Raw genomic sequence first — 13,384 nt, 5'->3', positions numbered from 1 at the left:
GCCTGATCAATTATCTTGTCAACATGCCCGTCCGCTGCTCCCTTTACAAAGTCCATGTTTAGATGTGTCTGGTGTTGTCGAAAGAGCTCTTATATCAGTCAGAAACTCTGTGTGGGCATCAGAGACTTTGTGTACTTATAGGCTGTAATGTTGAACATCTTTACACACACCCCAAAAGCTTTAGATGGGAGACACACCCACACAAACTCATCCACCTCCAAGGAAGTCTTAAGCTTTCTTTTGCACTTTGTTTCCAACCTTTTTCTCACCACTCACACATACAAAATTAGTATTCACCACTGGGAAAAGTGTCTTTAATACAATAAGGTCTATAATTTTGATAGTCATGACATGACAATAAACACATTGATCTTGTACAAAACAAATATCTCTGGAGTACAGGAAATACTCGTTTGTACAGTTTGGGAGTTAATGTGTTTTGAGTACAGGGTAATGTGACTCATGAAGTAAGCTTTCAAAGAATTTATGTGACAAATCATAAAAGACAAGCCTAGCTGGAGGATGCGGTTTGTGTTTATTTGTCCACTGATTTGTTTGGGTGTTTTAGGTGAAATTGTTTTTAATGTTTTCTGGCTTACCCTTTTATGATTCTTGAGAATTCGTTTTTCTTAGACGGACTTGTTGATCCTGAGGATAATTCAGGCACAAAACAGCAGCAATAACCTTTGGAAAGTGCACATATATACCTTGATAAATGCGCATAGCACAGCTAGAGATGACAGTGCAAGATCAATGAAGTACATATTAAATAGTAACTACTGACAACACTTAAATATTCAACTAAATATTAAGTATACAGGCAGTCGACACAACATATCTGACTTTTTTTAACAACAACATTTTTGGTTAAAATTCATGTGAATGAATAAGGGAAAGTGTGTGTCTTAGCTCCTGTAACTGGTTGCCATTTCGACCAGTTGTTCCAGACACGTGCAAGCAAAGTTGAACAGCTTCCAAAAGAGGCTGTAGATGCTTTATGAATGTTTGTAGTAGAGTAATATCAAGTTTTATCATAGGATTTTTGTGAAGTGATGCAAGTAATGTAAAACAAATAGTTATTTTATCAATAACTGCATCAGTCATCTGCATCAAATGTTCACATCTTGAATTTTTGCAAGTATTTTATTTGATAAAGAGAAATTAGTGGGTTTATTTATTTATTTATACAAAAACAATGTTTAACAGTGTAATTGTTCTATTCTGCAAATGGCCCATCTATACAGATAGATCTATAGTTTGGTCTGCTGTATGTACTGGGTGTGTCCTGATAGATCCCCAAAGGGCAATGTACTTAAGGAGTGCTGTATAATTGCTGTGGTCTGTACGAATATGTTTAGGCTTGATGTTTGTTTTGAGTGTCAGTTCAGATTTAAATCCTGCAGTCCAAGCTCATAAAAGTTTCTATGCATTTCAGTAACCTTGCTCTCTACCCCCTGCCCCTAACCAATCGCTTCATAGGTTAATTGGATATGCAAATGATCCATTCTTAATTTGTTTGTTACGAAATGGAAATATTCATTCAAATATTTATGTAATAACTAATGCTAAATATAAAGATTTGTCATGTGAGTCTGTTGTTTCAGCCAGTATAGACTTGTTGACAAAACACATTTTGCCTTCGTCATGCCACGTTTGGTAACTTGCTTGATTTATGGCTTGTCAGTTAGCAAATAACCGGTTAATACTGGTGGTTAAAAGAAAATTTACCCATGGTAGTGACGCTACTATCTTAACTAAGCTTTGCTTAGCTGTTTTGAAAATAAAACAACCTTTCCACTAACAACGCTAGTGTTCCAACAAGCAGTGTTTTGGGGTGATAAAAAAATGCTACGCTGCTGTTTTTATGTCAGATTGTTTGGCATCAATTTAGTGGGTCGAGCTGCTATTAAAGGGATCGTTTACCCCAAATGAAAATTCTGTCATTTACTCAACCTCATGTTGTTTCAAACCCATATTACTTTCTTCTTTAGAGACTAAAGAAATGTAATGAATGGGACTGAATTAAATGCAGTGGCAGTGCAAAGGGACTCACTTTTAATGCTTAAAAAAAAGTGTCAAAAGTAGTCCATGCAACTTTTGCGTCATATACTGTACCAAGTCTTCTGAAAGCATATGATCACTTTGTATGATAAACAGACAAATTTGATAATTTTCATTGGTGATGCACAAGAACCAATAAGGTTAGATGCTATCGATGTAGCCATGATATTGGATTTCAGCACTGCTAATGGACTTTATTAATGATTTGATTAATGAAGAGAATAAGGACTTAAATTTCAGTCTGTTATTCACCATACAAAGTGATTGTATGCCTTCAGAAGACTTGGTATATGATGCAGGAGTTACATTTGGTTAGAAAAGAAATGGTTTACGTTTTGTTTACATGTTCTTTTTATGTACTACAGAGTATAGTATGCACTACTATGTATGGACGACAGTATGGAGTAGTTGAAGTGGTGTGCATATTTATTACAGGGCTCTCTGGAATACTTTATTCTGACTGTCAATCATAGTCAAAACAAAATTTTTAGTACATGTGCATATTAATTGCCATGGGTGTAACTAGAGGGAGGAGATGATGGGCAGCCACCCTAGGGCCGGAAATGAGAGGGGGGTCCACAACGGTCGACCAAAAGAAACCATAAAAATGACACCTTTGTGAATATTTAGACCATGTTCACACTTTTTAAATAAGTTTTTGCTTGAGAACGCATTGATTTGTCTATGTTTACTCCTCTCATCCACACTGAAATGGCGTATTTTAAATGGGGCCTGACAGTTTCTTTGCACTGGGGCCCGCAAGATCCAAGTTACGCTACTGTTACTTGCCCTGCATACTACATAGGTCACACTTCATTTTTAGTGCATACTACATTTGCTAAGGAAATTTCTCCAATCCTGTTAGCAAAATCAAAATTGACACCGCTGCGTTGATTTCAACAAAACTGTTTATTTCACTTATACAATTTATAAAATCAGCTTGCTTGCTTTGATGGCAACATAAAAGGTATGTGGGGCATTTGTGTGTGCTTTTGTGTTTCGATCATTAGCTTGGTGTGTCTGTAAGCGAAATCAGTTTGTGTGTGTGTGTGTATGTGTGTGTGAATATACAGTAGGTGTGCTGATAAGGCAACATGCAGTCTTCGGTTTTTTGTGGCTTCAAAGAAAAAACAAACTGCATTGTTTGATAAAATTTTGTTCTAGTTACCAATAGCAGACACAAGTTTCGGGTGGATCTGAATACACTGTTGAGTGACGACTAGGGACTAGGGTGTGGAGGGACAAAAGGCTTAATGAAGGTTGAAACACTCATCTTATTAGCAAAGGTCTACACTTCAATGCATCCCCTTGGGAAAACACAGTGCCTTAAGTCAGCATAGCACAGTATTGCAAAACAGACCAATCACAAACTTCGCAATGGTGCTGTAGTATTGCTTTTACATTGCTGGCATCACAGATGTGTTATGGCTGCACACTGACTTCCCATGCACTGCAACAAAATCATGACAATACAGAGCAGGAATTATTGGAAGATTTGATCTGTTTCCACAACATTGAAGGGTCTTACACCTTCCTTCCTGCCCTAGCACCTGAAGGGGTCCACTGCCTTTTTTCAACAGACAAAACAGACACTTGTATTGTTTTTGCTGTTCAAATTTCTCTCAATACCCATCAACACCAAATCTCATGTGTGCAAAGACAAGCTAGTGAAGAGATGTAATTCTACCACTGCTACATTAATACAGATAATTATTCTTTTTTTTTACAGTATCTATGTTTACAGTATGATCTCACATTTTGTGAATGAACATATTTGTTCTTAGAATACTCTAACACACAGTAAGTCTGTTGGTCAAGCACACATTAACTCAATTCTGCCACACATACTGAACTAAAGGAATGTAATGTATCTCTTAATGTACACACAACTCGTCATTGCGTACATTGCAGCATTTTCAAGACTAAATAAATTCAAACATGGCTATGATCTCACAAAGATCCAACGGATATTGCTACATGCCCTGATGAAATGTAAATGTATTACTTTTCTTACATTACTGGTCATGCGGGAAGGTTTTTTTTTTTATTTTCCTCAGCCATGCTCCTAAAAGACCACATCAGCTTCTGATATCAGCCTCTAAGCTACACAATTCCTGTCCATTTTTTGTGTAAAGAGTGTATGTTAGATGTGTGTGTGTGTTTTAGATGAGGCATTATAGTGGAAGGGCAGAGGAATAACAATAACATTTAAGAGGAAAGCATGATAACACCACCGATGATGAGCTGGGCAGGAGGGAAAGCATCACACATCTAAAGGCTATAGGGCTCAGGGAAAGTCTTTTTTCAATTCTGATTTTCCATACAGTCACAAAAAAATATCAGGAACATCTGGAGTTTGGTTGGGGTGAGGCTTTGGAGCAGAAACTCAGAGGAGGAGAGTCAGAGGGAAGATAGGGGACTGTTCTCAGCTCCACGCCTCTGGACTAATAACCCTGTTGAAAAAATAAAGACTATTAATTTAAAACAGACTAAATATTTTTATTAGATGGTTTGCATATATCACCACAGATTCTTTTGACACTTTCCACAAATAGGTCATAAAACAGGGCCTGTAAAACTCAAAATATTTTAATTTTTTTTAGCAAATAGTTAGTGAAAGGAAGTCTACCTCAGTAGATCAAACTACATATTACATAATATTTAATGTTCATTTTATGAGGTTTGCTATTTTTGCGACCTTAAAATTTGGGACATGTATGAATGTAGTTTAAAGATGCGATTTGTATGATTTTATTTTCTATTAATAAACACAAATAATAATAATAATAAATTGCATACAGGAGCTAGCTAGTTTGGGGCCAAATGCTGACTTGTAGTTATTAATAAACTTAGTTTTCCAAGAAATCTAAAGAAATAAATCATAACTTTTTCTAGCAATAAACAGTAAATAAAAAATTATAATTATACTAATTATTATTATTGATAAAAAGTTGGATATTTAGCCTAAATGAAGCTATCACTCAGAGGGGGCCAAATGCTGGTTCGCAGTTATTAAAAAACTTATATTTCCAGTAATTTAAAGGAAAATCTTTGTTTTATTATTATTATTATTTACTTGTTTATTTATTTTTTGTCTTAAAAAACTTTGGGAACAGGATTGAACTGCTGATCTTGAAGAATGCAGTCAACACTACAATCTGTGTAAAAAATTAGAAAATGGAATGAGATTATTTGTTTTCACACCATGCTGTAGGACGGGTCCAAATAATGTTACATCTTGAGTTTCACAATTTTTAGGAACATTTCATTATCAGTAATAGAAGGAAAATCATGCAGTAACAGGGTTGTGCAAAAGGTCAGTGGGACAGAGCTGATTACGTTTCTGGTAATTATTTATAATTAAGCATAGCTTTTGACTATAATGAACTGAATATCAATTCAAATTTAATTGGATACAGTTGAGAAGGTCAAGACCTGAGGTGGGACAGGGAAAAATTACCATTTTAAGGTGGGAGGTACAGACATTTGATGTGTTAAAAACTACCTTCATGGTATGCTAATTTTATTGTTCTCACAAAAAAACAAAAAACAAAAACAAAAAACAAACAAAAAATGGGATTTGTGCCTCTAATGGTTTTTAAACAAAGTAATTTTCTCTGTTCTCACCTCACCACCCTCTCCTCCTTCCATGCCACCACCATGGGAGAAGTCACCCTGTGGAATACAAACAGTAATATCCAAGATTTAGATCTATTTATATTCTTCATATGTAGCTCAATATCATCCTCTGCTTTTGTCATGTGTTAAACATTGGCATATTAAATGACATCCATTCACTCATGCTCAGATGCATCACAGCCGTGGGCCACTCAGACACTCCCTGTGCTGAGGGAGAATGTCTGTTTACTGCTGCGTGTTATGACTTCTGTCTCTGCAGAGATGGAGGGAGGGATGCTAAACAATAAATAATTATTGTTCAGTCAGGTCAAATACTTATGTTGATTAATTCATGCATTAGGAGACAAGACCTTGGTTCCTAGATAAGCCATCATTCTGGCATGCACAATATCCAAACATTCAAATAGGTAAGGGGCTGTTTGAGGATGTTAAAGTGTAACGGTTTTGCTATAATTTAGTTATTGGTGAATCATATTTATTGTATCCGTTATTGCATTCTTAACTAGACATGCTATTATCATGAAAAAGTGCTCAGGTTCCTTGCTCATACAGCGGCAATGATTTTATTGCCTGCCTTAGACAGGTAAATATCATTTAATCACTCACATGACTTTTACATCTATGGTGATTGCATAAGAAAACTTGGAGTGCCCATGGGCAAAGATGTGCCCAAGATGGCAGATTTTAAATTGCATTCTTCATGCAGCAACTGAGCAACTGCCACTGAGATGAATGGGAATGCTGACGGATAGGTTTCTCCAGAGTCCAGGTTTTTATTTTTTACAATTGACAGATCACTGACCATAGTAAATCTATAACTTGATGGCAAATGATGGGAATTCAGGTAATCAATGAGATAATCAATGCAGATGATCAATGCAGCCTTTCAGCTTCATTGGCTGCACGATGTAGAGAATGAATCTAAAAGGGTTTAAATGAAGGGATAGGTGAACCGCTGTTATATTGATGGTTGCAAACATTTGCCCCATCGGTGTGTTATGTCATATAGTGTTCAGCTAAGGGTAGATAAGGTTAAAGCTTAGTCTCATAGGCAGCATGTGACAAACATTCACAGGCCATCAACAAACACATTTCTCTCTACAAACCAAACTGCCATTCCTAGCCCCATTTCATAAGCACCTCATATAAAGCCTCATCCTGTCAACAGCAGATGTACAAACAGGGGAAAAATCAAACAAACAAGTTACACACAAAATACACCATTTATATAGTACGTGTAGCATAGTGCAGTGGTCTGGGCAAGCAAAGTAACCAGATAACAAACAAAACTGCCAATTATTTGAAGTCATAGATGTTGATTTTGTGGTATTCACAGGCTGATCTTAGTTCCTCAGGTTAGACTTAAGTAATTTAAAAAGCTCCTAAATATAAAACATTAAAAATATCAAATATAAAATGTAAATTTAAAGAGGTGACTTCAGCAAATGTTGGAATTTAATGTGATTTTATTGGGGGAAAGGGCGACACCTACTGGAGTTAATGAAGAACAGCATGAGCGCGCAGGCTCTCCATTCTAAGTAGGTATAGCTGCAGCACAGAGATCTCTAAATGGGGATGAAATCTCCAAAAGAGGGCGGGGTAACTATAGAAGTGGGCAGGGTTACTACAGAAAGGGGCCAGCTCCAAAAGGGGGCGACACTTCCACATTCTGTTAGGGTTACAGTTAGGGAAAGGTTTAGGTTAGGGGCTCTGTATATCATTGATGGCGGTTTGGAGCTCCCGCCCCTTTTTGGAGCTCGGCCTGCAGCTGTATCCTTCTCTTACACTCACCGGATTGACGAGGCCAGTTGACGCAGCCACATTCTCGAGACCCTCTACTGTCTTCTGTCCAAGTTCATTAGAGCTGCCCACCGCTGTTTCACCTACGATGTTCGCCTGGTCTGTGGTCCTCTGGGCAACTGTGAGAGTCGGTGTTACAAAGAGTGAAAGAGTAAATTAGCTTTTCTTTTCTGTCTCGCCTCAGATTCTATTCTTCAAGGCCATGTCCACACTAGAGCCACATTTTTGGCTGAAATCTCTGTTTTCGGTTTCCTAACATCATCGTGTACGTATGCGGTATTAGAGCACACTTTGGAGAAATACGCCATTTCAGTGTGGACGAGAGGAGTAAACGTAGCCAAATCAATGCGTTCTCAAGCAAAAACGTATTTAAAAAGTGTGGACATGGTCTAAATATTCACAAAACAATAGACCTTTTTCACAGACTGCGATGATGCGTTTCTGCCTTATTTATCAGCGTAAATATCTAAAATGTTTTATATTATACATTTTTTAAACAATGAGTGTAAATTTATAACATTATACTTTGTGTTATATTACCCTGGAATTAGTTAAAAAAAAGAATTACCACAGCTGCGAAGGGGTTTCTATTACAGCTGCTGAGAGAGTGACAGTAAATTTGTCTTAATCCACCTCTCTCTATTTTTTAACTCTCCTGGAAAGTCATTCAAACTTAATAGTGGATTTTTTTCTTTTGCTCTTGGAGCAAGCAAATGGGTAAGTGAAAATAATATTTGCCGTGATCTCCCATTCACTCCTATTCACCACTGTCGAAGTTTACCCTGCAAACGTTTACTTCCACGTTCCGAAACCTGGAGTGTGAAAAAGGTCAACAGGCAAATTTTTTGTTGCTCACCTGTGTTTACGCCTGATACCACTCCCTCCTTTGTCTTGCTGCCTGAAACATGGAAATAAACACATGAAAAGTTTTCAAGCCCCTCAAAAATTCTCTTAGGGCACATATACTTTTTTTTCTATTGACTTTTCTGAGTACACTGAAGAATAAGCTCCATATAAAAATACATCACAAGAGAGAAAGGCATCCTAATTAAGGTATCTATTCTGCATAAATTTGAAGTATAATTTTTTTAAAGTTATTACATAAAAATAAGATGGCCATAATAATGAACAGAAAACAATTTCAACTGCTGAGTAGTTTGTGCAGCAACTTTACTGTACATATTGCAGCTGGTAAAAGATTATATTTAGATGACTGTTTTTTTGTGTTGAGTTAAGGGGTATAGTATTCTATTTTTATTTTTTAAACTTGCATGCTCCTCTCTATTTGCAGGTGATAAAGTACTAGAGATAGCAGAGGAAATATGTGGGAATTCCAAAGCTGATATTCTTGTTCAGTCACTTGTCCTAACTAGACTGGACTACTGTAAGGCTCTCATTGCAGGCCTCCCTGCTTGTGCAATTAGACCCCTGCAAATGATCCAGAATGCAGCAGCACGTCTGGTCTTTAATCAACCAAAGAGAGCGCATGTTACACCACTCCTTGTCTTTCTTCACTGGCTGCCAGTTGATGCACGTATCATGTCACGTATGATGCTGGCATACAAAACAGTCACTGGGTCTGCTCCAGCATACCTAAAATCATTTCTGCAGAGCTATGTGCTCACTAGAAGCCTGCGGTCGGCTAAGGAATATCGCCTTGTTGTACCAACACAAAGAGGCACCAAACACTTTCCCGGACTTTCGACTTCATCATAGCACATTGGTGGAATGACCTTCCCAACTCCATCCGTGAAGCTGACTCACTTTCTGTCTTCAAAAACGGCTAAAAACACGTCTTTTCCATGAGCACTTAACCAGTCAAAAAAATTGTTTTTAATGCAATTCTGATGCTAGTGAAACTTTGTAATATGGCACTTTTCATTCCACTGTCTCCTTAGGATGATTCACTTATGTTTTTCCTCTTTTGTAAGTCGTTTTGGATAAAAGCATCTTCCAAATGAATAAATGTAAATGTAAATATGGTACCAAATACTCCATTAACAGTACTGATTAAGAGACAATGATACTACATGCTTCAAAGTCTTTAAAGGGATAATTCACCCAAAAATGAAAATTCTTCATCATTTACTCACCCTCATGCCATCCCAGGTGTGTATGACTTATTTTCTTCTGTAGGTCCACACAATTCAAGTGAATGGTGGCCAGAACTTTAAAGCTCCAAAAAGCATATAATGGCAGCATAAAATTAATCCACATAACTCCAGTGGTTAAATCTATGTCTTCAGAAGTGATATAATAGGTGTGGGTGATAAACAGATCAACATTTAAGTCCTTTTTTACTACAAATTCTCCTCCCTGCCAAGTAGGTTGCGATATGCTCAAAGAATGTGAATCACCAAAAACAAAAGAAGAAGAACTCAGAAGAGAAGAGAGGGCTTAGGAGGGCTGGTGAAAGTGAACATCTATAGGAAAAAAATGACTTAAATATTGATCTGTTCCTCACCCACACCCAGGGCCATTTCAGACCATTCTGGCACCCTAGGCGAGATCCCTATTGGTGCCCCTGTCGGGGGGTGGGGGTTGAGGGGGTGTGTGGTGGAGGCCTCATCTTTAGCGCCCCCCCAGCAGGTGGTGCCCTAGACGACCGCCTGGGTTGCCTGCACGGTGCATGTTGTAGCGGCGATCATGTCGCGGGTAATGCGCGCAATGCCCACGGCCGATCTCTGGATGTCACAGCATTAACGAGGGTGTTGATCTATCTCTCTTTGCCCCCTCCCCAGTCGCTGCACCCCTGAAAACTGTCCCCTTTTCCCCCCTTATGGGCGGCCCTGCGTCTATGCCTAGAAACGACCCTGCCCACACCTATCATATCACTTCTGAAGACATGGATTTCACCACTGGAGTTGTATGGATTACTTTTATTCTGCCTTTAAGTGCTTTTTGGAGCTTCAAAGTTCTGGCAAACTTTCACTTGTATTGAATGGACCAATAAGAGATTATATATTTTCTAAAAATCTTAATTTGTGTCCAACAGAAGTAAGAAAGTCATAGGCTACACATCTGGGATGACATGAGGGAGAGTAAATGATTAGAGTATTTTCATTTTTGGGTGACCATTTCCTTTTAAGAGTTTGTTTGGACCATGGGAATATTTGTTGGGGGTTGGGGTGGGGTTAGGGACTGGCAGGGAGATAGGGAATTAACGGGGGATAAAGTGTTGACAAATGGTTGACTCTGTGCATGTATACTTTGCTTGAGTATCAACCAAAAAAAATTTTATCTGAAGAATAAGAAGAAAAAAGAAGAGTTTTATGTTGTTTTATGCTTACCCTCTTATTGTATAACACAGGTTAGGCTTGTACTGCTATCATGTATTCAAACATAAAAAAAAAATAATAAAATAAAAAAAAGAACTCATCCCTAGGTTAGGCCGGAATCCTTCCATATTCCAGTGTGTCTTCAATTTATACTCGGACATGGGTCTGTTCTTCTCTATTCTCAGAAATGGAGAGATCTATTCTGAGAGTTCCCTCTTTCTTTCTCTCTCTCTTTCTCCATCCATCTGTCCCTCCCTAGCTGTTTCTGTGTAAGCTCAGTTTTGAAATGCTTCTGCACGACTGAGTACATCTATATGGCTGCTAACTACTGTCCTGCAGTCTTTCTGTAAAAGCTGCTTCACAGCTCTCCCAGCCTGCCCTTAAAGAAGAAATCATTATATCATGTCACATTCAATGAGTTTGCTTTTTAAATAGACTTTATCTGTTTGTTGGAGTGATCTGAGCTGCTTGTAGATAAAGTGTATGCAGTCACTACCAGGCTGCACTGGGATTTTGCAGTCTGTGTCGAGGAGATATCTACTGCGTCATATGCCGTTCGTAAGAACACTGCATCTTCAGAACATAAGGCTCTAATTCAAAAGCTCCCACCTTGCCCAGACTAACACATCCCATTAGACCAAAGGGCCTTCGTGGTACGTAATTCTCAGCAGTGATTTTACAAGTAGCATTCTTGGAGATTTTGCAAGTGGAAAAAAGTAACCTGCCTTTGTAAGTATAAACCTGAGTAATGGCTTCACGCCCTAGTAAACATATTGCCATATAAGCACCATGAAGCCCCCTGACACTACACATTACAATGAGAGCATCTTTTCAGGACTGTGACCTCTGAACAGGTGACTTTGCTGGGGAGTGGTTATAAAGATTACAAACAGCGGTGGAGCTGAGAGTAGACTGTAGATTTGATTGGATTAGGTAAGCTTACCACTGACGAGTAATAGGTGATGAAAATTTGATTGGTGTTTAATATGTTTTCTAGAGCTCTCTGATCCTCTATGGGACGAGGGGGAGGGGAAATCAGTAAATTTAAGAAGGACTCCATTCAGGAGAACAAATCAATGAACATTGTTTTTGCTTTAAACTGTTTAGAGTTAACTTTTAGCTTGTAGTTTGTATTTCCAGTCTCTGTCATGTTATCTCTATGCCATCTGTTCATTTCTGTGCTGATGAGCACATCAGATGCTATGGGGCTGCAAGCCTGTGACATAACACTGATCACTGCTCCTCTCATTTCCACTCTCTCTCTCAGTGGCATAAGGGGGTGGTGAGAGTTAGTCATCAGAGTCCACTCACACAACCGGGCAAATCCTGCTGCATCGGCACACACGTTCACACACATATACTTGCATGGAGACAGGGAGTGCAGAAAGGGAGGGAGTGAATGCTGCAGTGCTCAGCTGATCCTTTATATATGCCCTCCTTCCAACTTTCTCTCTCTTACACATATGCACATGAACAACACTAGGAAATAACTACTGCAAGAAAAAAAAAATGGTGATGGCTTTTTACAGCATGCTTGTGTTCATTTGCGAAAAGATGGCTTTTTGCAGCATTTTTGCAATGACGATGTACAATGCACAAATGCATTTTTTTTTTCAATTAATAATAAATTATTACTGTTGTCAGTTCTTGTTCTTCACATTTTGATGATTTATAGTGGTCACTATGCATTTGTTCAAATTCTGAAGAAATCAATGATAAGCATTTTGAGCACTTTTTCAAAATAAATGACCAAATTCTTAAGTTTAGTGTACACTGATCTTGGCACTGTATTTATAGCATTTATCTTGTCCAGTTCAGGAGTGCACCTCTATCATGCCTTCACCACACCGCAGGTTTCTCTCCCTGCACCATCATTGCAGCACTCGTTTTATCAGTCGTGTAACCTACATTCACAATCTAATCTCTCCCAGTTCCTCAGCAGACTATAATGCAACCTCACCGAGACCCCCCTTCTCGAGCGCGCACACACACACACACACGCACGCACACACACACGCACACACTCACGCACACTAATGGAATGCAGACTCATCCATCACATTTGCATTAAATCCTTTGTGAATAATTGCGCAGACCTTTACAGAATAAAACAATTATTACCATTGTCAGCGATGCATCAAATCCCAGCATGGATTAGCACACTCTCCACTCCTGTAATTTCCTCTGTCTCTTCTTCCAAACATCTGCACTTACCCACATACATGACCCCTTCCTTGGTCCTAAGAGCTGCCTCTTCAACCCCAGCTTTAGTCTTCTCAGCTGCAGCCACCACTCCCTCCTTGGCCATGGAGAATCCCTTCATTAGAGCATCCATCCTGGACGTTGAATTTGAAGATGATGCTCTGCACGCAGATGGGGCCTGGCAGGTTTTGCAAAGGTTGAAAATATCTCTGTGTTGAAAGTTTCAGATGGCAAGAGAAAGGAATACACAATTCTGTGATGGTATGGACAGATGCACAAACACTCTTGAACGAGAGAGAAATAAAATGAGAGAGAGAGAGAGAGAGAGCGAGAGAGAGAGAGAGTGAGAGTGAGGAGAGAGAGTTGAGCAGGCGCATGAGAATTGGATGCAGAGAGACAGAACC

The 13,384-nt window shown here is 38.7% G+C and overlaps 1 protein-coding gene across 2 annotated transcripts; it reads right to left on the bottom strand.

Moving 5' to 3' along the window:
- Nucleotides 1–2,951: 2,951 nt before the first annotated feature.
- Nucleotides 2,952–13,384, bottom strand: LOC127427279 (alpha-synuclein-like). 2 transcript variants are annotated; one of them, XM_051674777.1, is made up of 6 exons: nt 12,993–13,384; nt 8,357–8,398; nt 7,492–7,619; nt 6,841–6,858; nt 5,689–5,736; nt 2,952–4,514 (listed from the first exon to the last, which is right to left on the bottom strand). In XM_051674777.1, the coding sequence occupies exons 1-6, from the start codon at nt 13,111–13,113 to the stop codon at nt 4,506–4,508; spliced, it is 366 nt and encodes a 121-aa protein (XP_051530737.1). In that variant the 5' UTR covers nt 13,114–13,384; the 3' UTR covers nt 2,952–4,505. The 2 variants fall into 2 exon arrangements, with proteins under 2 accessions (XP_051530737.1, XP_051530739.1); XM_051674779.1 differs by lacking the exon at nt 6,841–6,858 and having other exon boundaries at nt 12,993–13,380.

The sequence above is a fragment of the Myxocyprinus asiaticus genome, chromosome 36 (genome assembly GCF_019703515.2).
Source record: "Myxocyprinus asiaticus isolate MX2 ecotype Aquarium Trade chromosome 36, UBuf_Myxa_2, whole genome shotgun sequence".
NCBI classification, from domain to species: domain Eukaryota; kingdom Metazoa; phylum Chordata; class Actinopteri; order Cypriniformes; family Catostomidae; genus Myxocyprinus; species Myxocyprinus asiaticus.
Note: the sequence above shows the minus strand (reverse complement) of the source record. Positions and strands in the feature narration are given on the sequence as shown.